The sequence below is a fragment of the Arvicola amphibius genome, chromosome 10 (genome assembly GCF_903992535.2).
Source record: "Arvicola amphibius chromosome 10, mArvAmp1.2, whole genome shotgun sequence".
Lineage (NCBI taxonomy): Eukaryota > Metazoa > Chordata > Mammalia > Rodentia > Cricetidae > Arvicola > Arvicola amphibius.
The window spans coordinates 107,237,890-107,262,225 of record NC_052056.1 but is presented as its reverse complement, the minus strand read 5'-3'; the positions used below and the strand labels follow the sequence as shown (position 1 = coordinate 107,262,225).

General features: G+C 48.5%; 1 protein-coding gene across 1 annotated transcript in view; it reads left to right on the top strand.

The window, feature by feature from the left end:
- Window positions 1-4,177: 4,177 nt before the first annotated feature.
- The window catches only part of LOC119824389 (WD repeat-containing protein 49-like), a 47,766-nt gene continuing 27,607 nt past the window's right edge, over window positions 4,178-24,336 (top strand). The window contains exons 1-6 of the mRNA XM_038344511.2: window positions 4,178-4,275; window positions 5,073-5,173; window positions 7,546-7,789; window positions 10,758-10,863; window positions 19,213-19,364; window positions 24,181-24,283. Coding sequence (XP_038200439.2) covers window positions 4,178-4,275; window positions 5,073-5,173; window positions 7,546-7,789; window positions 10,758-10,863; window positions 19,213-19,364; window positions 24,181-24,283 — 804 coding nt within the window. The remainder of the gene's footprint in view (window positions 4,276-5,072; window positions 5,174-7,545; window positions 7,790-10,757; window positions 10,864-19,212; window positions 19,365-24,180; window positions 24,284-24,336) is intronic.

Here is a 24,336-nt window from a genome sequence, read left to right as displayed (position 1 = left end):
TCCAGATTCCTCTGGCTATGCTCTCCCTCACACCCATGATAAACCTTTTCCTCAACCGTTCTTGCAGCGGCCGTTCTAAGGGCATATCTTCCATTCAGCAGGTTTATTTATTTTCTCCCTGGCGCCATCCTTTTCTCCCTTTGCTTCCTCACCAGCAGAAGGTGAGCTCTTTGCTCCACCGTGTTTACCACCACCCTGCTGCCACACAGCCCAGAAGCCATGCGGCCAACTGAAAGCCCTGAAACTGAGCCAACGTGAATTTTCCTCCCTGAAGTTATTTGTCCCAGGAAAGGGAAGCTGACTAGCATGGAGGTCCCACCCTAGAGCTATGGCAATGGATCTGCTACTAAATCAAGTGGTGACTTTCACACATGTCAAAATACGGGAAGCATTTATTCTTTGGCCCTGGTAATGTACTGACCTTTTGATACTGTATCCCTTGCAGACATCCTCCGTTCTCACATTTTTGCTGCACAATTATTTTGTAACGCTCTTAACACCATATGGGAAAATCCCTTCCAGTTATTCAGTGACACTGGGGTCACGTTTACCTTTTCATGTTGATACTGATCAGGATCACTTTCAAGGTTTAGACAAGTTTTACACTTGTCAATGGTCCCCCATTTCAGGTGGGGTACTCTAGGCAACTTCATAAAATCAGGTTACCTGCACTTTACTCTCAGAGATTTTGGCTCAGTTGGTCAGAGGAAGAAGTTCTTCTTAGAATTCCTTCTTCCCTTCCCCTCCCCCTCCTTATTCCACCTGAAACCTGCCCCCCCCACACACACACACTAGAAGGGCTTAGCGTGAACTCACCATGCAACCCATTTGTAATGCATAGAATACTTCAAACCTTTGCAGCAACTCAGCCGAGCCACCCACGTGATATCAGTCTAGTTAGACCCGAACATTTGTGAGCCCTTGGGAAAATGGACTTCCTCAGACAGCTAATTCCACTTGCCACGGTGAATTTTGAAAAATCAATAAGACTTGTGGCAGGGCCTTGGCCTCCTGTGAACACTCTCTTGCTGCTTTCTTGATAGAAACCATCAGGTGCCTCTTCCAGCTCCCTGATTCATAGACTTGAGGATTCGCGTCCTCTCCAGGAAGTTTCTCCTTTTTGTAGATTTCTGATCCCCTGACATCTAAATCTTAGAGGGTTAGGAAGAAATGTGCCATGGTTGATTTTCTTGGGAACTTTGATTGGTTTTTCTTGGAACTAGAAAAGCTTGCTTTCTAGATTGCTGGTGGGTCTGAATTCTAAGAAGCTGAGACTTAAGCTTTGGAGGCTGCAGCAGCTCAGAACGCAGTGTTTATTTGGGAAGATCAAAAGCAGTTGTTCTAGAAAGATCAGTGAGTCCTGGCCCTGACTCTGCTGCTAATACAGCAGTGATGTCGGGCCTCGCTTCTCTATAGTTAAATAAATGATGTGGTTCAGATTTCATTCGAATGTGTCTCCCAAAAGTTCCTGTGCTGGAGACAGGGTCACCAAAGCGGTCGCATTAAGAGACTGTAGATTCTTTGAAGTGGGGTCAAATGGAAGGTGGTGAGGTCATCAGGGACATCATATTTGGAAGGGATTAATGTAGTTCTTCTGAGACTGTGGATAGTTCCAGAGAAGTGTGTGTGTGGTGTATGAGAGAGAGAGAGAGAGAGAGAGAGAGAGAGAGAGAGAGAGAGATTAGCCTCTCCTCCTGCTCAAGCTCCTTATCCTTATTTGTATCTTCTCATGTTCCCAGTCCTCTACCATCACCCTTCCCTCCCTCTCTCTCTCCCTCCTTCACCCCTCTCTCTCACACACACATCCACACCCCCACACTTCTACCACCATGGCATCCCTCATGTTATAGTGTACCTGCCGTAGTTAGATTTCTATTGCTGTAATGAAACACCATGACCAAAAGCAACTTGGGGACAAAAGGGCTTACTTCACTTTACAGCTTACAGTCCATCACAAAGGGACGTGTGATAGGACAGGAACTCAAACAGGAGCCTAGAGGCAGCAACTGACACAGAATCATGGAGGAGCCTTGCTTACCGGCTTGCTCTTCAGGCTCAGATTCTCATATTCGGTGTGGTGCTTTAAAAGAAAATGACCCCTTAAAGGGAGTGGTACTATTAGGAGGTGTGGCGTTGTTGGAGGAGTGTGTCACTGTGAGGGTGGGCTTTGAGGTCTCTTTTGCTCAAGTTTCCTTCAGTGTGACTTCCTGTTGCCTGCAAGATGCAGCACTCTCAGCTCCAGCACCACACCTGCCTGCACCCTCCCATGCTCTCCATCATGATGACAATGGACTGAACCTCTGAAACTGTAAGCGAGCCACTTCCGCTAAATGTTTTCTTTGTAAGCATTGCCGTGGTCACAGTGTCTCTTTACAGCAATTAGAAACCCAAGCTAAGACATTTGGCTACCTTTCTCCTACAACCCAGGATCCCCTGCCCAAGGATGGCACTGCCCACAGTACACACTGGGCCCTCCTGCATCAATTAAAATACCTCACAACCTTAATTTTACTTATTATTACTGACTTAATATTACTTATAAATGCTTGGCCGATAGCTCAGGCTTGTGACCAGCTAACTCCTACATTTAAATTAACCCATATTTCTTATCCATGCTTTGCAACATGGCTTGGTACCTTTTTCCAGCAAGGCATTCCCATCTTGCTTTTCCCTGCATCTCCCGGTGACTCCCCTGACTTGCCCTTCTTCAACCCAGCATCGTTAGTTTGGTCACCCCACTTATCCTTCCCAACTGGCTACTGGCCAATCAGGGTTTTATTAAACCAATTTGAGTGACGAATCTTTACGTTGTACAAGAGGACTGATTATTCTACAGCATCTTCCCTTGTTTGCACACATGGACCTAGCCCCTTTCAGATATGTTGTTTGTGCTCTTGATAGTCTATCTCCTCTTAGTGCCAGGATTTCCCAACTGTTTCATCCACCATTAGCACCCAAGGGCTTAGGATGGCGTCTGGCTTCTAATAAACAGGTGCTCAGCAAATATTTGTCAAGGGGTGCATTTGCAAAGCCAGAATTCAAAACCACATCTATCTCTCATTCCGTGCTTTGAAGTGTCACGCACCCGGGCAATCAGAGGACGGAGGCAACAGCCATGTCTAATGTTTTTCTCACATGTCATTGTCCCTACAGCACCCCACCTCCCCAAACTCCAGGCTATCTATGCACTTCACTGATGGAGGACTCTCATTGGTTAATAAAGAAACTGCCTTGGCTTTTTGATAGGGCAGGATTTAGATAGGTGGAGTAAACAGAACAGGATGCTGGGGAGAAGGCAGTGAAGCAGATGCCTCAGGCAGATGCCATGCCTCTCCTCAGTGAGACAGATGCAGTAGAGCCAGCCTCCAGGTCAGACATGCTGAATCCTTCCCGGTAAGCCACCACCTTGTGGTGCTACACACATTACTAAATATGGGTTAAGCAAGATATGAGAATTAGCTAATAAGAGGCTGAAACTAATGGGCCAGGCAGTGTTTAAATGAATACAGTTTGTGTGTTGTTATTTCGGGTGTAAAGCTAGACGTGCGGGAGCCGGGTGGGATAAAAGCAGGCCTGCCCGCCTCCTCACTACACTTCACAGCGCCTGCAGATTGCTACTGTGTGTGCGTGTATGATGTGCACACACACACACCTGGCACCAGCCTTTGCTCCTTGGTAACAGTCTCATCACGGGAGGAAATTCTTCCCTTCCTAAGACTCCCTGTTACCCCTTTAGGCAAAGAGGCCTTGGGCAGAGCCTGAAGGCCCTTCCTTTATATACTTGGGGGTAGGGAGGGATAAAGCTTGCCTTATGGTCAACTACGTATTCCCAGGTAGATGGACCTTATGAAGAAGGGACGCTGTAACAGAGGAAAGCCACTGCCTGTGAGTACCTCAGTTAACTGTCAAGCCGCTAGCGCCGTCCACATTGCTGTTTATTTAAAGCAGGAATGTCTAGCCTCATTTCTGTCGTGAATGAATATGCAAAGGGAAGCATATCTTGGCTAAGGCCACAGGGGACACAGGGCTGGATTGCTCAGGAGTGTCTTGTCCCTGACAAATGGGACCAGGGCTCTGATTTGTGACCTCCACATCTGTGGGGTACCTGATGTGGTGAGGAAAGTCTTGAAGAGCAAGGGGTGAAACCCTGGGCAGGGTATGTAAAAGAAGCCTCAAAATGCAGCTGGACTCGGAGGAGGCAAGGGCTGACATGGAGCACGTTCGCCTGGCTGCAGGTGCCACAATGAGCCTGCGGCTGTGGCAGCAGCATCTGGGGTCAGCCTAACGCGAAGATCACAGAGGAAAATCAGTCTCACTTCCTCCAACACCCTCATCCCTGAAGACTTGCCTGCTAGCTAATGCGCCGGGGATCTGAACCGGCACTGGATCTGCTCTTGGTTTCCATGGCGACCACTTAAACTTTTCATCATCCTTCCTTCAGACCTTGGAGAAGAGCTATGCTCTCTGGTTCCCATGGCAACCACTTAAACGGCTATCCTTGTCTGGCTCTATTGGAAGAGAGTCGCTAGAGTTCATGCAAATGAACTTGGATTATTCTCTTTTTACTTGGGAAATAAAATAAAATTCAAATAAAGTGCCACACCTGCTCAGAAGTTTCAGAACTGGCTTCAAAACAAGGAGGGTGAGCAACAAACCTGTCAAGCTGCTGTTTGAGGCAGGTGCACCGTCTTTCTTTGACACTTTAAGTGCTCACCCAGAGCCTCTGGTTAGTTCTGCCATCTTAAAAGGGGGAAGGGGTAGACAGCTTCTCTACCCAATGCAGGCTTTCACTATTATGGAAGGACACACATGACCCTCATCTTAATTCTCTGTCGATAGATCACCAAAGGTGTCCCCAGACTTGGATGACAGCCATGAATCATATACAAGCTGCCCAGCGCTTCTCCGAGTTCTCTCCCAGGACTCCCAGAATGGATGGCTGGCGTCCTTAATTTTGAGGCTTTGGCAAAATAAAAGAGCTCCAGAAAAGTGAGGAGGAAAACAGAGGATGTCCTGTCTACATGTTTAGACACATCTCTGAACTCCATTGCACGGATGTTTCTCCAAACTAGAGATGCCAAGAGGCAGAATAGCGGCAACATTGAAAACGACAGGTTTCTGCCACAGAGACTTCCCGGTTCTCCTGAGGACTCAGAAAGCCTGTGGCAGAGTCGTACCTGAGCATGGTCTGCTGAGAGGAGCGGTCCATGCCCTTGAAGAAAGAGCCTGCATTAGACTGATTGAGCATTCCAGAATGGTGCATCCTTCTTCCTGATTCTTGGGAAAGTGTTGACCTTGTAAGTCATAATAACGTACACAACACTCAGACAGCCTAACCCTTGCCCAACAGAGTTACCAGCAATGAGTGGGGAGTGGGGAGCCGAATGTTATTCTCCAGCCTTCTTTCTCCAAAGTTCTTCTGAGTCACGTGGAACACAGGGGAGATGAAGGGGAATCCAGGTTGCAGGGAGCAGGGACCCTGCTGAGTGTATTGAGGACCCTCTTTCTTCATCCTCAGGTCAGACATGGGCTGGAAACCCACAGGAGGACATTGATTCCACCATTTGGAACCTATTGTTGAAGAGATTCTTAAATCAACCAATCATCCAGATGAACGTATCTGTCCAAATCAGTGGAGGAAACAATTCCCCAGTTTCCTGATGGAGCCAATGGACACTCAGGGCACTAGAGTTAGCTTCAGACCATCCTGAGCTCAATGCTTCCCCCTGCCATTTTTGTTGTTATTTTTAAATTAGTTTTTATGCATGTGGGTGTTCTGTCTACCTATTGTATGTACACCATGTTCCTTTCATGTCCTGTGGAGGTCGGAGAGGGCATCAGAGTCCTGGAACTGGCACTCCATATGATCGTGAGCCACTGTCTTAGTTAGGGTTTCTTTTTTTTTTTTTTTTGGTTTTTCGAGACAGGGTTTCTCTGTGGCTTTGGAGCCTGTCCTGGAACTAGCTCTTGTAGACCAGGCTGGTCTCGAACTCACAGAGATCCGCCTGCCTCTGCCTCCCGAGTGCTGGGATTAAAGGCGTGCGCCACCACCGCCCGGCTTAGTTAGGGTTTCTATTGCTGTGGAAAGACACCACGACCACAGCAACTCTTACAAAGGAAGACATTTAGTTGAGGTGGCGGCTTAAAGTTTCAGAGGGTCAGGCCCTTATCATCATAGTGGGACATGGCAGTGTGCAGACAGACACTGCTGGAGAAGGCTCTGCTCCGTGTTGATATGCAACCAATGGAGAGTAGACTGTCACGCTGAGCGAAACTTGAGCAAAAAAATAGCTCAAAGCCCACCCCCACAGTGACACACTTCCTCCAACAAGGCCACACCTACTTCAACAAGGCTACAACTCCTAAGAGTGCCACTCCTTTTAGGAGCCATTTTTTTTTTCCTCAAACTGCCACATTCCACTCCTTGGTCCCCAAAGGCATGTAGTCATATCATAATGCAAAAACGCGTTCAGTTCAATCTCAGAATTCCCATAGTCTATGCGAGTCTCAAACTTATTTAAAAGTCTAAAGTTCAAAGTCTCTTCTGAGGTTCATGTGATCTCTTAACTGTAATCACCTGTAAAAATCAAAATCAAAAAGCAGATCACATGGTTCCGGCATATAATGGCACGGGATATACATTACCATTCCAAAATGTCTGGAGCAGAGCATAGTGAGGAAATTCTGGACCAAAGCAAGACCAAACCCCAAACTCTGCGTCTCCATGTCTGATGTCAAAACATTCTTCAGCTCTCCAACTCCTTTCAGCTTTGTTTGATGGCAGCACACTCCTTTCCACTCCCTGTTAGCAGCACTTGTTTTTTTGTTTGTTTGTTTGTTTGTTTGTTTTTTGTTTTTTCGAGACAGGGTTTCTCTGCAGCTTTAGAGCCTGTCCTGGAGCTAGCTCTTGTAGACCAGGCTGGTCTCGAACTCACAGAGATCCGCCTGCCTCTGCCTCCCGAGTGCTGGGATTAAAGGCGTGCGCCACCACCGCCCGGCAGCAGCACTTGTTGGTAGGTATCCCACGGCTCTCGCATCTCCCAACATCTTGGGGTCTCCAAGGCAACGCGGGTGCTGGGAATCATACTCTGATCCTTTGGAAGAGCAGCCAGTGCTCTTAGGTGCTGAGCCATCTCTCCAGGACAGCTCCATGTTTTCTGGTTGGCAGTTGTTTTGTGCTTTCTCGATAAGATGAGGTGGGGATGGATGTGCTTGCGTCACTGAGTTTCTGAAAGACTCAAATAAAAGCATTGCTGGTGAGGGCATGCCACGGGCAATGAAAGCCTAGAAGGCAAATGGCCTTCATGCTACCTCTGCCATCGCAGGTGTGTCTCGTGTCCCTTTTTAGAAAAGTGAGAAGAGTCTTTTCTTACTCAACGCCACTTTTATTTTCAGGCTGTCTGGAATTTAACCGTGGGGATGAAAGAAAATACCAGCGTCATTACTGAGAACAAGTCTGGGGGCCTTAACAAAAACAGCAGGCCGTCAGGGAATTGAGCGATTACATTAAGAGGCTGTGTCTTGTTCTCCTGTGCATATTTTTAGGGTTCGCTATGGGAGCGACAAACGTGAAGGAAAAGCTAGAAGAAATAAGGAACGCTGGGAAGACTGTCAAGAAGGGGAAAAGCTCAGCATCGCTTGCTCTGCCCCCAAGGCGGGCAGAATGCAATCACACTGTGTTCAGCATCCATAAGGGAGTCAAGGCGTTCTCCTTCTGTAGGGAAAAGAACCTGCTGGTGACGGGAGGGATGGATCGACTCGTCAGGGTCTGGAATCCTTATCTGCCTGGGTAAGTTGTCTTTCTCCTTCCAGGTAGACATCTACTGGTGTAGTCAAGTAAATGGGAATATAACTGGGGGGGGGGGGGGGGGGTCCCTGTGAGGATCACTGAAAAGTCCCTGTCCAAAATTAGTCTCTCCACACAGAGCCTGGGATGTTTCTGCTTCTAAGCCTCTAAAAGTTCACTACAGGGGCTGCTAGAAAGATGGCTCAGTGGTTAAGAGCACTGGCTACTTGTCCAGAGGACCCGGGTTCTATTCCTAGCACCCACATGATTGCTCAAAATCATCTTTAACTCCAGTCCCATGGAATCCAACTCCCTCTTCTGGTCTTCACGTACACGGTGCACAGATATACATGCAGGTAAAGCATCCATATGCAAGAAAATATTTAAAATTTTTTCATTGTAACTGTTGTGAAACATAAATCCCAGCAGGACACAGTGGCCATGCCTATAATGCCAGCACTTTGGAAAGTGAATCATGACTTCAAGGTTAAGGCCAGCCTGGGCTACATAGAGAGACTGTGTCTCAAACAAACAAACAACAAATGTAAATACTTTACAATGGCACAGAGACTACGGGATGTTGTTCACCCGGATCTCAGTGTGACTCCCCCTTGTCTGACAGCATCCTGCCTTTAAGGGACCATGGTCAGCTGCAGAGTGACTGAAGTTTTTACGTGCAATGAGTGCATGCTTCGTGTGGCCTCGCAGCAGTGGCCCGGTGTCCTCCCGAGGGCATGGGCTTTAGTCCCATCAGATTGAATAGCTCTATCATGCCTCTGTAAACCATACAGAGTTAACGTGAGAGAACAGGTGTAGTTGACATGACAGAAAGCCTCAACTGAGCCTGGCGGTGGTGGCGCATGCCTTTAATCCCAGCACTCGGGAGGCAGAGGCAGGCGGATCTCTGTGAGTTCGAGACCAGCCTGGTCTACAAGAGCTAGCTCCAGGACAGGCTCTAAAGCTGCAGAGAAACCCTGTCTCGAAAAACCAAAAAAAAAAAGAAGAAGAAGAAGAAAGCCTCAACTGGTCTATAAGGAGCTGGGATTGGGTCCACTGACTGTCCCTGGCTATCACCTCCTCAGTGGGACACTGTCATATGCCCTGGGCCAGGCCTGCCCTGCACACAGTAGGCCCTTCTGAACAGGCTCCCAGAAACACTCCAGTTTTTCATTTACTTTATTATTGTCGTATGTGTGCGGTGTGCGCTCCTGCGTATACTTGTTGGTGTGTCTCTTGCGTGTGCTCGTGCACGTGTGTGTGGTCACCTGGGCTGACACTGAGACTTGTGCTGATTTAGATTTTTGTCACCTCGACATAGACTAGAGTCACCTGAGGAAAAGGAACCTCGGTGGAGAAAATACCTCCATCCGTGATGGAGTGCGTGACCTGGGAGCTGTAAGCCGAAATAAACCCTTTCCTCCCCAAGTTGCTTTTGGTTGCCAATGCTTATCACAGCATCAGAAAGCCAAGACATGGGTCTTCTCTTCAGCTACCCTCTACCTTCTTCATTGCAGCAGAGTCTCTCAGTCAAATCCAAAGTTTGTGGTTACCACTGGTCCAGCTAACCAGCTTGTTTGGGGGGGGGGGGGGATCCTCTGTCTCTGCCCTCTGAGTGCTTGAATTACAAGCAGGCTGACATTCCCATCCAACATTTCTGTGGGTTCTGGGGATCTGAACTCCATTAGTCATGCCTGCTGCTTGCACAGCAAGTGCTGTATCCACTGAGTTCTCCCCAGTTTTACCTTCTTGATTATATATTGAGACTACTGTGTAGTGTAATGTCTGTAATCCATCCGGCTTCTGTCGTTGCTGGCCCTTGCATCAAGTCCACTCATCAATGAGGCCCCCGAAGCCTGGAGAAGCAATGAGAGAGTCAGAGTCCCACAGGCAGGCCTGTCATTTCCCAGAGACATGCTGCGAACAGGGGTTGGAAGTAGGGGACCTACTTGATCTTTGAGTTTGGGTGAGCACAAATCACGTCGGCTATGCCCAGGTTGCTGTCTGGATCACTCTCTTTGGCATCTATGGAGGCCCACAAGGTGACTCCGTTCCCATCCATGGCACAGGTGACAGCCACTGTAAGGTGCAGTGCGTAAGCGTATTGAATCTGTCTGTGCCTCTGTGACTCCCCAGCCAGGAGCTTCTCCTAACCACCTGCAACAGACTCAATTTTCCCATGTATAATGGTGACAAGATGCTCACCCTCTGGGGTAATAACAAAGATAAAAAAACAATAACAGCCGGGCGGTGGTGGCGCACGCCTTTAATCCCAGCACTTGGGAGGCAGAGGCAGGTGGATCTCTGAGTTCGAGGCCAGCCTGGTCTACAAGAGCTAGTTCCAGGACAGGCTCTAGAAACTACAGGGAAACCCTGTCTCGAAAAACCAAAAAATAAATAAAGAAAAGAAAAAAAAACAATAACAAAGCGGAGAACAATGTAAGAGACATAATAAAAATGAAAGGCAGTTTTCTGTTTGCTTCTGTTACGTTTAGAAGCAGGTATGTGCTCTCTGCCTTAGCCTCAGCCAGGCTTTTCTCTCTATCTCTTGACCCTCCCAGAGGACCCAGCCACGATATCCCGCAAGGTTGCTTTAAAATAGCTTTCTATTGCAGAGCCCAGATTTGAACGCTGTTCCCTCGGGCGGGCCTGTAGAAAGTGCCCATGTGTCTCGGCCTCCGTGGCAGCCCCACCTTCCTTGCCTGTTCCTTTTATGCAGCTGTTGTTAACAGCTGGAGAAGCAGAGCCCCAGGCTTCCGCTCACCCCGAGGTCTGTTGCTAAAACTGCTTATTATTTTGCCTCAGTCCTTTTATTACACGAAATATATACTTGTGTAATATCAGAAGGAAGCAGAAGCCTCCTCCAGGCTGAATAGAACTGCCAGATCCAGGCCAAGCCGAGTTGCATTTTAAAAAGAGAAACAGAAAACAGCAGATAGAATGGCTTTGTGTTCATTTGTTCTTTTCTTTCTAGAAAACCAACAGGTGTGCTGAGAGGCCACACGGCTCCTGTGGCATATGTACACGTATCTTTGGAAGAAAATAAAGTGTTTTCCATGTCTGCTGACAACACTGTCAAGGTCTGTCCCTCCCCCGCTTTGATGCATGCATCCTTCAGGCAGGTTTTATTCATTAGTTTGTTTGTTTGCTTGCTTATTTTTGAAATATGGTCTCCCACTGGAGTCCAGAATGGCCTGGAACTCTCCCTGCCTTAACCCCCCAAGCAATTTGCTTGTCTCCATCTTTGGCAATGTGAGGAGCTCTGCCTTGACAAAGGTTCACACAGGGTTTAGATGTGTGCATTTGCTTCAGGAGGGGCGTGTATGTATGTGTATGTCTCTGTGTGTCTACATAAGTATCTGTGTGTGTCCCCGTGCACATGTGTATGTTTCTGTGTATATATGCATGTATATGTGTGTGTCGGGGTATTTGTGGATGTGTGTCTGAGTCTGGGCACACTTGCACAAGCAGTTGATTGTTGTAAAATCTCCATGTTGGTGCTTGGGGCCGTATGTAGCCCTTCCAGCATGTGGACCCCTGCCCGTACACAGTCCAGAAAGCTCCTCTTCAATCATTTCCCCACGTGTCTGGAAGATAGATAAGTAGAACTGGGAATTCTGCCCCTGGCCATCAGTGGCTAGCTCTTATTTTGCAATACACGCCGGACATGTACCTTCCTGAAACGCTACCCGTGAGCCTCAGAACTTAAACATTTCTGACCTAGACGGAGGCAGTGACATCATGGTTTGGCTTTGTTTGCCTTCATACACTGGACATCCTGTCTATGCCTAATACTTAGTCATCCCATGACCTCTGTAGTGTGTTGGGTGCTTTTTGTTTTGTTTTAATGCAAAAAGCAGTCTGACTGGCTCTCTTCCTCCATCATTACTCTTGTTTCTTCAGAGGATATGACCGGGCTTCACAGCACTTCTGCCTACTGGGCTGTTGGGGGCCACAGGGTAGAAATTTGGACTAAATTAGTAGGAGGTGGGAGATCCTGTCTAGAGAGAGAGAGAGAGAGAAAAGGAGGGAGGGTGAGAGAGTGAGAGGGGAGGGAGAGAGAGAGTGAGAGAGAAATAGCTTCATTACCTTGGGTTAGGCATTTGTTTCTAAGAAATGACACCAGAAGTTCAAGAAACAAAAGAAATTAGATTAACCTTTGTCAAAATTAGAAACATCTGTGCTTCGTGGAACATCATTAATATGAGAAATAGATTAACTTACACAATGGAGGGGATATTGCAAACCACATTCTGATAAGGAACTTGCATCAAGAATATAAGAACTTTTAGTGCTTAGTAACAAAAATACTGATAGCCAATTGAAACGTGGACAGAAGATTTGAGTAGACACTTCCTCAAAAGTGGCCAATCACGGCATACAGTGCTCAACATCATAGTTATAGGGAAATGAAAACCAAAGCCACAGTAAGATATCACTTCACACTCACGAGGATGGGTAAAATTTAAGAAAAATTAGCAGAGGCCAATATGGTATACTGACAGAATGAGAAGAAATTGAAACTTCTGTCTATTGGTATCAAAAATGCCATTTTTTTTAAAAAAAAATCATCTTACCAGTTCTTGAGTGGTAAATAGTTAACATATGACTCAGAGCTCCCACTCCAAGAGAACTAAAAGCATGCATTCCTCAAAAATGTCCTTATCAGTGCATATAATAGCTTTATTTGTCATAGTTAAAAGGTAGATGCAACTCAAATGTCCAGCAACTAATAAATGGTAAAAAAATAAAATAAAATAAAATGAAAGCAGTGCATGTGAGAGCAAAATAACGAATCCCTGTCCACATTATGACATGTGTGAACCTTAGAGGCATGATGTTAGCCACCTATTGTCTTGCTTCTTCCGTTTGTATGAACCGTCCAGAAGAAACCAGGAACCGGAGTGTGAACAAAATACAGAATGGCTGACAATGGGCATGGGGGTCCTAAAGGGGCTGATGGGATGCCCTGGCTGTACCCTGGTCATGGCTCTGAAACTCGGTGGCTGTGTTGAAACCCCCTGACTTGAACGTTCAAAGTGTGAATTTTGTGATATGCGAGTCATATTTCAATAAAGAAGTTTTTAAGGGAGGGAGGCTCGAGAAGACTCAAGAGCGACACCAAGATTTGGAATCTAAGCCAAACTCAGAGACAGGGAATGGGGCAAACAAGGGGCCTTAAGACCAGGAGCACAGCTTTGGTTGTGTTGGACAGGGTCAACCAGAGCGTAGGGGTGTGGCCAGGACTGGTGGTATGAAATGGGTCATTGTTAGCAGTTAGATAGACTCTTCAGCTCTGGATCGAAGAAGAGGACAGCAAGAGCAAGAGGAGGAATGAGCAGAGAAAGCAAAAGTCTGCCGAAGATCATGTGCCAGGCCAGTGATGTGGTCCAAGACGGCCCCCACACAGTGAGCAGGGTCCGTCCCGCAGAGAGACAGAAAGTGGGTCTCTACACAACTAGGTGTGGAGACCACAGCCAGCACTATAGCTGGGGCCCTAGTTCAAGCAATTCAGTTCTCTGAGCAAACTTGATTACAATGAGATTTATGAACTCCACTGTTGGATTTATTTTGAAAATCAAATTCACCTGAAAGCTTCATCCAAAGTCCCTGTGTGGAGGACTCCGAGTTTTTTAATGAGCTTTTCTTTCTCCCCATTGAATTTTGCGGCTCTTGGAGGATCATAATTTTGTATGTGGGGACATGTCTTCCGTCCTATTTTCTTTCCCCACCGACTCTCCGTTTTCTTCCAATCTCAACTTGTGATTACAAGATTAGCATCTCGCCGGTGATGAGTCAGGCATATTGAATAGCTTCCCAATGTGTGTTTAAAATTATATTGAAATCCCATCTTGGAAATATGGTGCATAAGTTATTTCAGACTGCACTATTCCAATCGAATAACAGCTAATCAACTAGGCGCCAAATAGCTCGATTCCCAGCATGCCTGAGCAGATAGTCTTCATTCTTTGAATTATTTTTCAGCCCAAATATTTTACTCCTTCAAATCATGGGGACATACAAACATTTCAGGAGGCTGCTGGCTTCTGGCATTCTTTAACAGGGAATAAAGTGACAGATTCAGATTGCCTTTTTCACTTGGAATTCTCTATAAAATTCTCCATAAGCCACAAACAGGGCTGCCGTTCGTCAACTGGAATTAGAATTCAGGGAAAGTTAATTTTTCTAAGGAAGGTAGGGTGGCATGCTAGCTAGCATAACACGGAAAGCTCTCTTAAGCACATCCCAGGTTTTCTCCAGGCTAAGATAATAAGTTTCTTTCTGTCCGTTTTAACCCAGCGCCAGCAATTCTGTAAGCAACGGCTCCCATTTGAGGGCTGGCATCTCCCCAGTCAGGGGCCCCACCTCTTCATCCAGTGTCAAGAGGCAGGTAGATAAAGAGGGACCTGCTGCCTGCAACTTCAACCACTCTTCTCACAGTCCGTGCCAAGTTCACGGCCATGATGGGCAGTGGCGCATGTCTCAGTTGGCCACCCTCCTGCCAGCAACAATTCTGCAAATGGACAAAGATGTGCGGATTTGGAAGAAAGTTGGTGACAGAAAGCTTCGGAGACAACCCGGAGTTTAAACTCAGAAATTACAACAAGCCAGGTGCTTGGGGCGAACCACTCAGTCCTCCTGAAATGACTTAGTTCTGGAGCGGTTTACTCCTTCCCAAGATAGGAGAAAGACCCACCGTGTAGAGTAACTGTCCTTCTTAAAAGCCACGCATAGACTGGGCTCAGTGCACAGTGGTTTACTCTGTGAGACTGATGTCAGCCCAGGAGACATGGGTGGAAGTCAGTGGGGTAAGCGCCACGGAGGGCTTGTTGGCAGCAGAAATTGTCACTGGGTGAACGGGTGGGCAGCAGTAGATGCTGACCTCCTGCTGAGGTCCTGCTTACTGCAGAGAGCTGTTCTCCTTCAAATGTCCCCTGTGCTCGCAGTGGCTATATTTGGTTGGGAAATTCGATGCCAATTTGATGACTCAGTCTATATGTCTACGGAATAAGTGTCTCCACACCTTTCCTTCATGGGTCTTAGGCACCCACTCATCCTACCTGAAATGACTTTTCCCAGATTCCAGAATTTCCTTTGTCCCCCTTGGGAACTATTTCCTAGTGCTATAACAAAATACCCAAGGGATGAACCATTTTACCAAAGAGCCCAGGTTAGTTTAGTTCATGGTTCTAAGGCTAAGAAACCCAAGAGCAAGACACTGGCCTCTAATTGGGGTCTTCTTGCTGTGTCAATATTGTAAGAGGCAGCACATGGTCAGGCAGGGCAAATGTGCTAGCTTGGGTCTCCCTCTTTACTCTTCAATACAGTTTAGGTGCCCAGCAGGGAGCCCATGGTCCTGCACACGCTAGGCAGGTACCACCAAGCTATACCCCTAGCTCTACCTTTCTCTTCTCATGGAGCCACTGACTCGATCATGGGAGTCCTATGCTCATGACCTCACCGAATCCCAACTGCCTACCTTTAGATACTGTTAACATAAAAACTTAGGGGCTGAGCGTGCAGTAGAGACTTTGGGAAGCGTGTTCAAATCATGGCACCTCGGGCCAGGAAGTGAGATCAGTGAGCCAAGTCTTCGGGCAACAGGGGAGCTGGTAACAACTGTGCCGGTTAACTTTCCAGCCAGCAAGACGAGAGAGCTCCATCAGACTGAGAGCAGAGAGAGGGGAGGGGCTGCCCCTTCTGCAAGCCACTCTTGGGATCTCCCTTTCCAAGGGGCGACAATGCTGGGGCCCACGCTGACTTCACAGGAATCACAGACCCACGCGGATCCAGGCATGACCAGTTTGCTAAGAGCTCAGAGAGCGAATGGAACATAAGCAGAGTGCGATTCAAAGCATTAGGAGTGCAGCTTAGGAGACAAAGACTTCAGAGGGCTAGCGTTTGGCAGCTGCACCAAGGAGAAGACAAAGCTCTGCCCTGCCCAGGCCCATGAGCTCACTCTTTTTTTTTTTTTTTTTTTTTTTTTTGGTTTTTCGAGACAGGGTTTCTCTGCAGCTTTTTTAGAGCTTGTCCTGGAACTAGCTCTTGTAGACCAGGCTGGCCTCGAACTCACAGAGATCCACCTGCCTCTGCCTCCCGAGTGCTGGGATTAAAGGCGTGCGCCACCACCGCCCGGCTCATGAGCTCACTCTTGTTAGATTTTCCCGTCTTGGCTCCTTCTTAGCCTGTCAATTCAGAACTTCACTCGGAGCCAACGGATAATATCTGCCTCCCGAAGCTGGCTGACGAGAGCACTTAGTTTGAGGCCGGAGAGATGGCTTCAGTGTTTAGGAACATGTATTGTTCATGCAGAGGATCTGAGTTCAATTCCCAGCGTCCACATCAGGCAGCTTTACAACAGCTTGTAACTTCAGCTCCAGGGGGTGCCCCTAACCCAGGAACATGCACATACATAGACATACACACATGTCCATGTAGAGGCCTAGTCACCGGCACAGAGCTATTGGGAGGTGGTGGAACCTCTAAGAAGTGGGGCCTAGTGGGAACTCTCCGGGGTGTTGGGAGCATGGTCTGGAAGGGGACAGTGAGACCTTGTCCCCCTCCTTGTTTTCTTGCTACCTGGCCCTAGGGTGAACAGGTCTCTGTGTCCTTCCCCCTCTCCCGTGCCCCTGCCAATGAGGCACTGCTTTGCTGCAGGCCTAAAAGCAACAAGGCCACCAAGACTATGGATTGGATTCTCTGGACATATGAGTCAAAGGAGACCTTTCTGTAGTGATATTTTGTTTATGATCTAACAAATAAAGCTTGTCTGAAGATCAGAGTGCAGAGCTAAGCCACTAGTTAACCATAAAGGCCAGGAAGTAGTGGCACACACCTTTAATCCCAACACTCAGAAGACAGAAGCAGATGGATCTCTGTGAGTTCAGGGCCACCCTGGGCTACATGAAATTGAATCTGTCTGACCGAGAAGTAGATCCCACACAAAGGTGATCCCAGCACTTGGGGTCAACGTGCCTTTAATCCCAGCACTAGGGAGGTGGAAACAGGAGGAATATGGCTGGGAGAGAGGACTATAACATGAGAGGAGGCAGGAGCTCAATCTGAGGATTCCATTTGAGGTGCACTCTTGAGGTTTCATAGAGACAGCAGCAGTCTGAGGATTTGTAGAGACAGGATTGCCCCTTTTGTCTGAGCATCGGTAGAGGTAAGAACTCTCTAGTGGTTTGCTGCTCTGCTCCTCTGATCTTTCAGCATTAACCCCTATATCTGACTCTAAGGTTAGTTTTGAAGGTGTTCATAATAGTGATGGAAAAGCTGACTCACACGGGAACCATAGCAAAGCACCAGAGGCAGAGTGGGTTAAATAACAGAAATGTACCAGCTTATGTTATCATTTATAAAAGGGGTGTGCAGGTGGGAGACTGCACAGGGGCGGCGGTGGGTGACCTGAGGCCTCAATGGGTCCCCTGGTGGGTGGGAGCCTGTGGTGGGAGACTGCGGCGGGTGGGAGACAGATATATACGCCATGCAGAGAGAGTTGGGGTATAGAGTTTATTTAGTGGGTTATAGAGAGGGAAGGGAAGGAGATAAGTGGGGGAAGGGGAGAGGAGAGAGAAAGACAGAAGCCGCCTCTCCAGAAGAAGGGCAGACAGAGAGAGAAAGGGAGGATTCGAGAGTAGATGGGAGATCTGCTTGCTCTCTTGCTTGGGTGGAAGGACAGGGGAGGTTGGGAGTGGTTGAAGCTTGTCTCTTAAAGGGACAGGGTACCCAGGTGACAGACCAAGGCAGCGGATTACAACAGCTTTTAATTTGGAGGCGAAGAGCCCACGATCAAGGTGTTGGGCGGGTTGGGTCCTTCGGAGGGCTGTGAAAGTGGGTTGGACCCAGGCCCCTGACTGTCTCCTGGCACTCTTCTGGCAATCCTGGTAGTCTTTGGTTGTGGATGTACTGCCCCCGCCTCTCCCATCATTTTCATGTGCTGTCTTCCCATTGTGTGTGTCTCTCTCTAACTCCCCTGCTCTTGCAAAGTCACCCATTGTATTGGAGCCCAGCCTGCTCTGGGATGGCCTCATCGTCATCCACTACTTGTAGCTCAACAACCCATTTCCAAATTGAGCCCCATCCCGAGTAACTGGGGTTATTTGCCATTTGCAGGGAGGGTAGTCATTTACCCATAACAACAAGTGAAGGAAACCAGGACTCAAAGCGGTTGACACACTGTGGGTGCCTGTCAGCTCACAGGGCGGCCATTGCCTCTCTGATGGTCATGGTCCCCCCCCCCCCAGCTTTGTGTCTGGCCCAGCCATGCAGCCCTCACCGTCTCACAGTCTGCTAACAGAATGCCAGCGCCATGGCACAATTTACAAGCACAGCAATGGTTGACAACAGTGTTATTCTCACTGTGTTATACCGACGCAATGTTTACCCACTTCTTTAAACACTGTTCTTTAGTCACGTTTCTAAATTTCTGTAAGCAACACTGTAAGACAGGCAGCATTTTGTCCCTCTGTTTTACAAACAACACTGAGTGGAAGAGTTAGGAAGTTGTGTGGGGCTACCCAGGCACTAGGAGGACCACTTGGTTTCCAGCACAGGTAAGTGGACTCTGGGCTGTCGCGTCCTCAAACAACAGCCACACAGGAGTCTGTTCCATGTATCCTCCAAATATCTGCCCAGTGACTGGGTTGGTGGTGTATTCTTGTACTAAGAACTGGGCACAGGGAACTGGAGAGATGGCTCAGTGGTTAAGAGCACTGGCTGCTCTTCCAGAGGAACTGGGTTCAATTCTTCAATTCCCAGCACCCACATGGCAGCTTACAGCTGTCTGTAACTCCAGTTCCAGGGGACCTGACACCCTCATACAGGCAAAACACCAATGCACATAAAAAAGGAAGAAAGAAAGGAAGGAAAGGAGGAAGGAAGGGAAGAAGGGAGGGAGGGACGGGGAGAGAGAGAGAGAGAGAGAGAGAGAGAGAGAGAGAGAGAGAACTGAGAACAGGAGGTTTGGTTACTACGGTACCACAAATCAGATCCATGGCACCAGAGCCTCCTGAAAGCTGGGTCCATAGAAAAGAGGGTGACTGGTCATGTCATTATGGGAAGAGTAGAGCCTCAAGACTCATGGTCACAATGGTCCCTTCTCTCTGATCGCCTTTCACACTCCCGTGATTGAAGGGGAACCAGGGCTATAGGTTTCGCTGTCTTCTCCACAACAGTGGAGATGAACTCGTGCCAGCATTTCGACTTTTGGCAGGGGTGGACATGGGGTAGAGATCAGCTTGGCCAAGTCAAGCCGGACCCCACAGCAGGCAGCAGCTGCGGAAGCACAGCAGATGTGCAAAGCGTACCACTAGCTGAGCGTGTGGCACACACAGGATTTAGAGTCCTAGGCCAGCCTGGGCTATGTAGGGAGATCCTAGGTAGGAAAAAAAAAGAAAACCTATTTCTCTCCCCCATCTCCTCCACAGATATGGGATCTGGAGACCCATGGCTGCTGCTTTACCGCCTCATCCAAAGCCAGTGGCATCAAGGGAGAACTCTCGGCCTGCCTCTACCTCCCTAGACCTAGAACCCTGTGCGTGGCCACAGATACCCTGGCTTTTCTTCATCTGAAAGTGGGGTATGAGCTCTCTGTCCTCTGGGCTTTGTTTGCAGAACATTCTAGAGGGTGCTAGAGAATTCCAGTGTCATGGTCAATGTTCTACTCAATGCTCTACCATTCGGGTCCCAGGCTCTGAACCTGCAGCCCTGGGCCTCTGGCCTTTAGCTTATGTTTGGTGAGGCCCTTTGAACTCCCACACTAGAGTAACCTGAACTATCCAGAAGCAATTTCGCCCTGGGCTTATCCCATCCACCAGCCTTAAGTGTACAGTACATAAAGATTCATTATATGGGGCAAAAGACAGAAGCTGAGCAGACAGAGCCCTGGGGGTCTGGTATTCCCACAGTACTGTTGCTTCTGCCCTGCCCCATGTCTTAGACCCCCCCATCCATAAAACAATCCAGCCATACAGGAAGCACACACCCAAGTGACAAGTCAGGGCTGGAATGGGGACCTCTGAGGATTCACTTTCCCGGTGCCTGGGCCGGTAATGCCTTGAGGGTGGAGTCTCCTGGATTCCATATGTATTCTAGTTTCCTTGACACCCCAAAACTCCACCCAAACCCCTAGCTATAGAGTCATTGCCTTCTTGACAAAGAGGCTAGTGGCCACTTGCCTCTGGGGGAGGGCAGTCTTCTGGCTTCTCCCCGCTCACACCCCCTGATGAGATGAAACCCTATGTTATAAAACAAAACAAGGAAGAAATACATACAGACGTAGAGACACACAGATTGGCTCACACAGGAATTCTCTAGAAACAAAAAAAAATGGAAACTATAAAATAAAAACAAAAGACCTGCAGGGTAAGAAAAAAAGAAAGAAAAATGCCCAGACAAAGCATTGTGGGACAGAGACGCCACTGAGTTTGTTTTGGGTTGGCCATCTTCTGCTGCCCATGGACGGGACCTGGCCTGAACAGTGGTTCATAGACCAAGTGAAACTCCTTTAGAGAAAACTAAGTTTTCACTTGGTTATCACTCACAGATAGTTCCTGGGTTAGGGACGTGGGGCCGGCGCTGGGATCCCATCAGGTCCTGTGCAGGCTGCCACAGTCTCTGTGAGTCCTACAGGCGTCAGTCCTACCCTTAGAAGGCCTTATTTCCTGCCGCATCCCCTCCGGTTCCTCTTACACAGCACCCCTTGAGCTGTGAGGAGAGGGATTTGAGGGAGACATCTATCTCATTTAGGGGTGTTCCAAGGCCTCTCGCTCTCTGCACACTGTCCAGCTGTGGTCCCCGTATTTATTCCCATCTGCTGCAGGAGGAAGCTTCTGATCTATGAGCATTGCAGAATGTCATTAGGAGCCGTTCTGTTGCTGTGTTCCTTTAGCAGAGCTGTGGTATTGGCTTTCCCCTAAGTCCCTAGTTTCTTGGCCATCTAGCAGTGTGAGGGATGGGTTCCATCTCATGGAGTGTTTTGTGTCTCTAGGGGCTTTCTACGTGTGTCAATTTGTCTGTCTCTACATCTATATATGCTGTTTGTGCTTTTCCTTTGGCTGTTTGTTTTTCTGTTTGTTTGCTTGCTTGCTTTGTCCCATTCATGCTTGTTTACTTATTTTCTTAGATGCCTGTTTGCTTTCTAATATGAGGGTAGGAAAGGATGTGGATTTCGGTGGATGGGGAGTTGGGGAAGAGCTAGGAAGAGCTGGGAGGAGTTGGGGCAGGGGAGAACCACAATCAGAATATTTTGCATGAAGAAAAAAACCAAGCAAACAACCAAAAAAAGCACAAGGGGCTAGGGAGGTGGTTCAACAGTTAAGAGCACCTGCTACTCTTGCAGAGGACTCAGGATAAGTTTCCAGCATCCACATTGTGCCTCTGTGGCTCATGACTACCCGTAACTCCAGTTCCAGGGGATTCTCTTCTGCAAACACGAGGCACCCATGTGGTGCACATACATGCATGCAGCCAGAACACTCAGACACATTTAATTAATTCATTAATTAATCTAAAACAGACAAAGGAAATGTACTTCCTGATACCCATTCCCACAGCCTGCAAGGAAGCTTCCTCCATGCCCTAAGAGGCCCAGAGGCTATGGAATAAGCCACACCCTTCTGTGGAGAAGGAGCTCTCCCTGCCTGGCTTATGTGAGTGGTGGGGTGCTTGACATATGCTTTCAGTACTGCGAGGTTCTCTGTAATCCAAAAGCTTGGCCCTCGTCACAGTCGGCGTAGCATAAGTGTGGCTCATTCTTCGTTCGTTATGGTTATGTGAACACCGGGAATCAAACCCAGGTCTTCTGGAAGAACAGCTAGTGCTTTTCACCTCTGAGCCATCTCTCCATCCCCACATGGCTCACTCTTAATCCTGGTATTTCTCCTGGCTCCACACCGCACCCTCCTCCTCCCCGCCACATTTTCATTTTGTCCTGCTTTTACTAGCATTCAGCAGTTCTGAGACTCCAAAGCCAGAATTCACCGCCCGAGACCAGGATGCAGAAAATCCTCACAGTGACTGTCACAGCCTGCGGGTTTCAGATAATGTCTCACAGTGGTGACTGGAGTCCTGTGCCCCAAATCAAGACTTTTTGCCCTCCCCTTGTTTTCTCTTGATGGAACAGAGGCACGGAGGTCGGGGTTCTTAATCCATTTGTTGTACCTCCAAGGCCAAACTGCAGATGGGAAGAGCTCATTTCAAGGGGGCCGGAGGTGGCTCAGTGGTCAAGAGGATGCGTTGCTCTTGCAAAAGACTCAAGTTCAATTTCTAGTACCTACACTGGGTGGTTCACAACTGCCTGTAACACTGGTTCTAGAGGACCTGTCCCCTCTGGCCCCTATAGGCACCCGTACTCATGTACATAAGCCCACACACGGATACCCACATACACAAAATTAAAAACAGTTCTTAAACTAAGTTCATGGAAAAACAAGCACATATCACAGCATCGCAAGTGGCCTTGGTCTCAGCCATCCACTCTTTCTAAGCTCAGTGAAGCCATGCGGTCAGCTAGAATAGCTCAGAAAACTCAAATAGAGCCACGGCAAAATGGTTGGGACAGCCAGGCTCCCGAGCGGTCTGGGGTGTTTCACTCAGGATGCCAAAACAGCATGCTTCCAAGGGAACCTTGTGCCAATCAAACTGCTGATTGTTCTGCGTGACAGAATTGTATAGAACAAACAGCCCGCTTGATTGATTTCTTTTGGAATGCGATGCCCTGATGGGAAGTCTGCTTCGTGGTCGACTCAATCTTCAGTGTTAACACACAGCTGCCCGATTTTGTCCCTGTCCTAGCCCCCCCACCCCCATGCCTGCTGTCACTCAGGCGCTGTGCAACCCAGGGTTACCTAACCCTCCTTTGCCCAAGCACCTCCCACAGCAACTGGGAAAGTCCGTTCTGTGGACTTCCTGCCTCCTCCCTCTGGGTCAGACACCCCCTTCCTCCCGCTCCCTGCCACACACACCTCCTAAAGCCCCAGGACAGGCTGCTTCTCCTTAGAGAGCAGTCTGAGCACCATGCCGGAGATGCTTGGAGAGTCACTGCAGAAGAGGGAGGTGGCAGGGAGACCACACAAGGAATTAACATTCGGTATTACCTCCGCTGCATGCCAACATTTATATCCATTCCCTCATAATTATCCCTCACATTTCCAGAAGAAATTGTATTTTGCAGGGGAGGAAATCAGGCCACGGAGCCTGGGTTGCTCTTGAGTGCCGGCCTCCCAGAGGCAGTGTAGGGAACCAGACTCTGGTTGCCCTGCTGTGCCCTGCTGTGCCCTTCGCACCTGAGTACCCACAGAGTCACAGCAGAGGCCAGCGGCCACCTGGTTGGCCTCATCATTGCAGTGATTAAGAAGCGGGGCTTTCTGGGCACAAGGATTCACGGTGTGCTAGTTTGTTTCTACGCGTTTGGGAGGAAATCTAAGTTCTCAGCGCTCCAGAGCATTCCATAAGTCACCCAGTCACACTCTTCCTGTCCTTAAGAAGAGACACATAGCCCCGTGTGGTGGCACACGCCTGTGACACTGTTATTGCTCAGGAGACAGAATCAGAAGGATCTTGAGTTTGAGGTCAGCCTGAGCTACAGGAGAACCAGCCTCAACCAATCAAGCAATCAGTCAATCGGTCGGAAGTCCATGCTCTCTGTTTTCTTCCTTAGCAGTCATTAAAGCTCACCGTGTGTCAAACACGTGTTCTGAGAGTGCCTTAGCCTATGTGCGCTGTTCGAAAAGGATGCTATGTCTCTCTTCCTCTTCCTATTCCCTGTGTCCTAGTTAGGGTTACTTTGATGTAACTCCATGACCAACGCAGCTTGGGGAGGAAAGGCTTTATTTGTCTTACACTTCAATATCACTGTTCATCATCAACAGGAACTCAAGCAGGGTAGGACCCTGGAGGCAGGAGCTGATGCAGAGGCAGGCCACGGAAGGGTGCTGCTTACTGGCTTGCTCCCCATATCGTACTTGCTTAGCCTACTTTGTTAGAGAACCCAGGACCACTTGCCCAGGGATGGTCTCCCCCACAATGGCCGGGTCCCTCCCCCATCAATCACTAAGGAAATGCCCAAGAGGCTTGCCTATAGCCTGATCTATGGAGGCAGTTTCTCAGTTGAGAAATCCTTGCTCTTTGATGATTCTAGCCTGTGTCTAGCTGACATAAGAACCAGCCAGCACACCCTGTTACACTTTAAGGCAGCGTTTCTACCCCTACATTTCAGGTTAGAGAGTGGGACTTTGAGCAGTTAGGCAATTTCCCCCAGGTCCCTAGATCTATCATTTGAGCCCCAAGCCTCCCCTGATGGCCACTGTATAATGGAGATGTAGACAACCTGCTCCTGGGTGTCCCTGGCGTGCAGTCACCTCAGCTCTTCATTGTCTCTCTTTTTCATGAGCAAGATCTGTCCCAGAGCCCCACCTGGTGCGTTCCCACCAAGAGCCTGTGGTGTGCTGCAGGTACAACCCAGCCTTCAGGCACGTGGTCAGCTGCTGTGAAGCATCCGTAAGTACCCGCTCGTGATGTCTTAGCAACGACACGCTTGTGAGGTTGCCTGG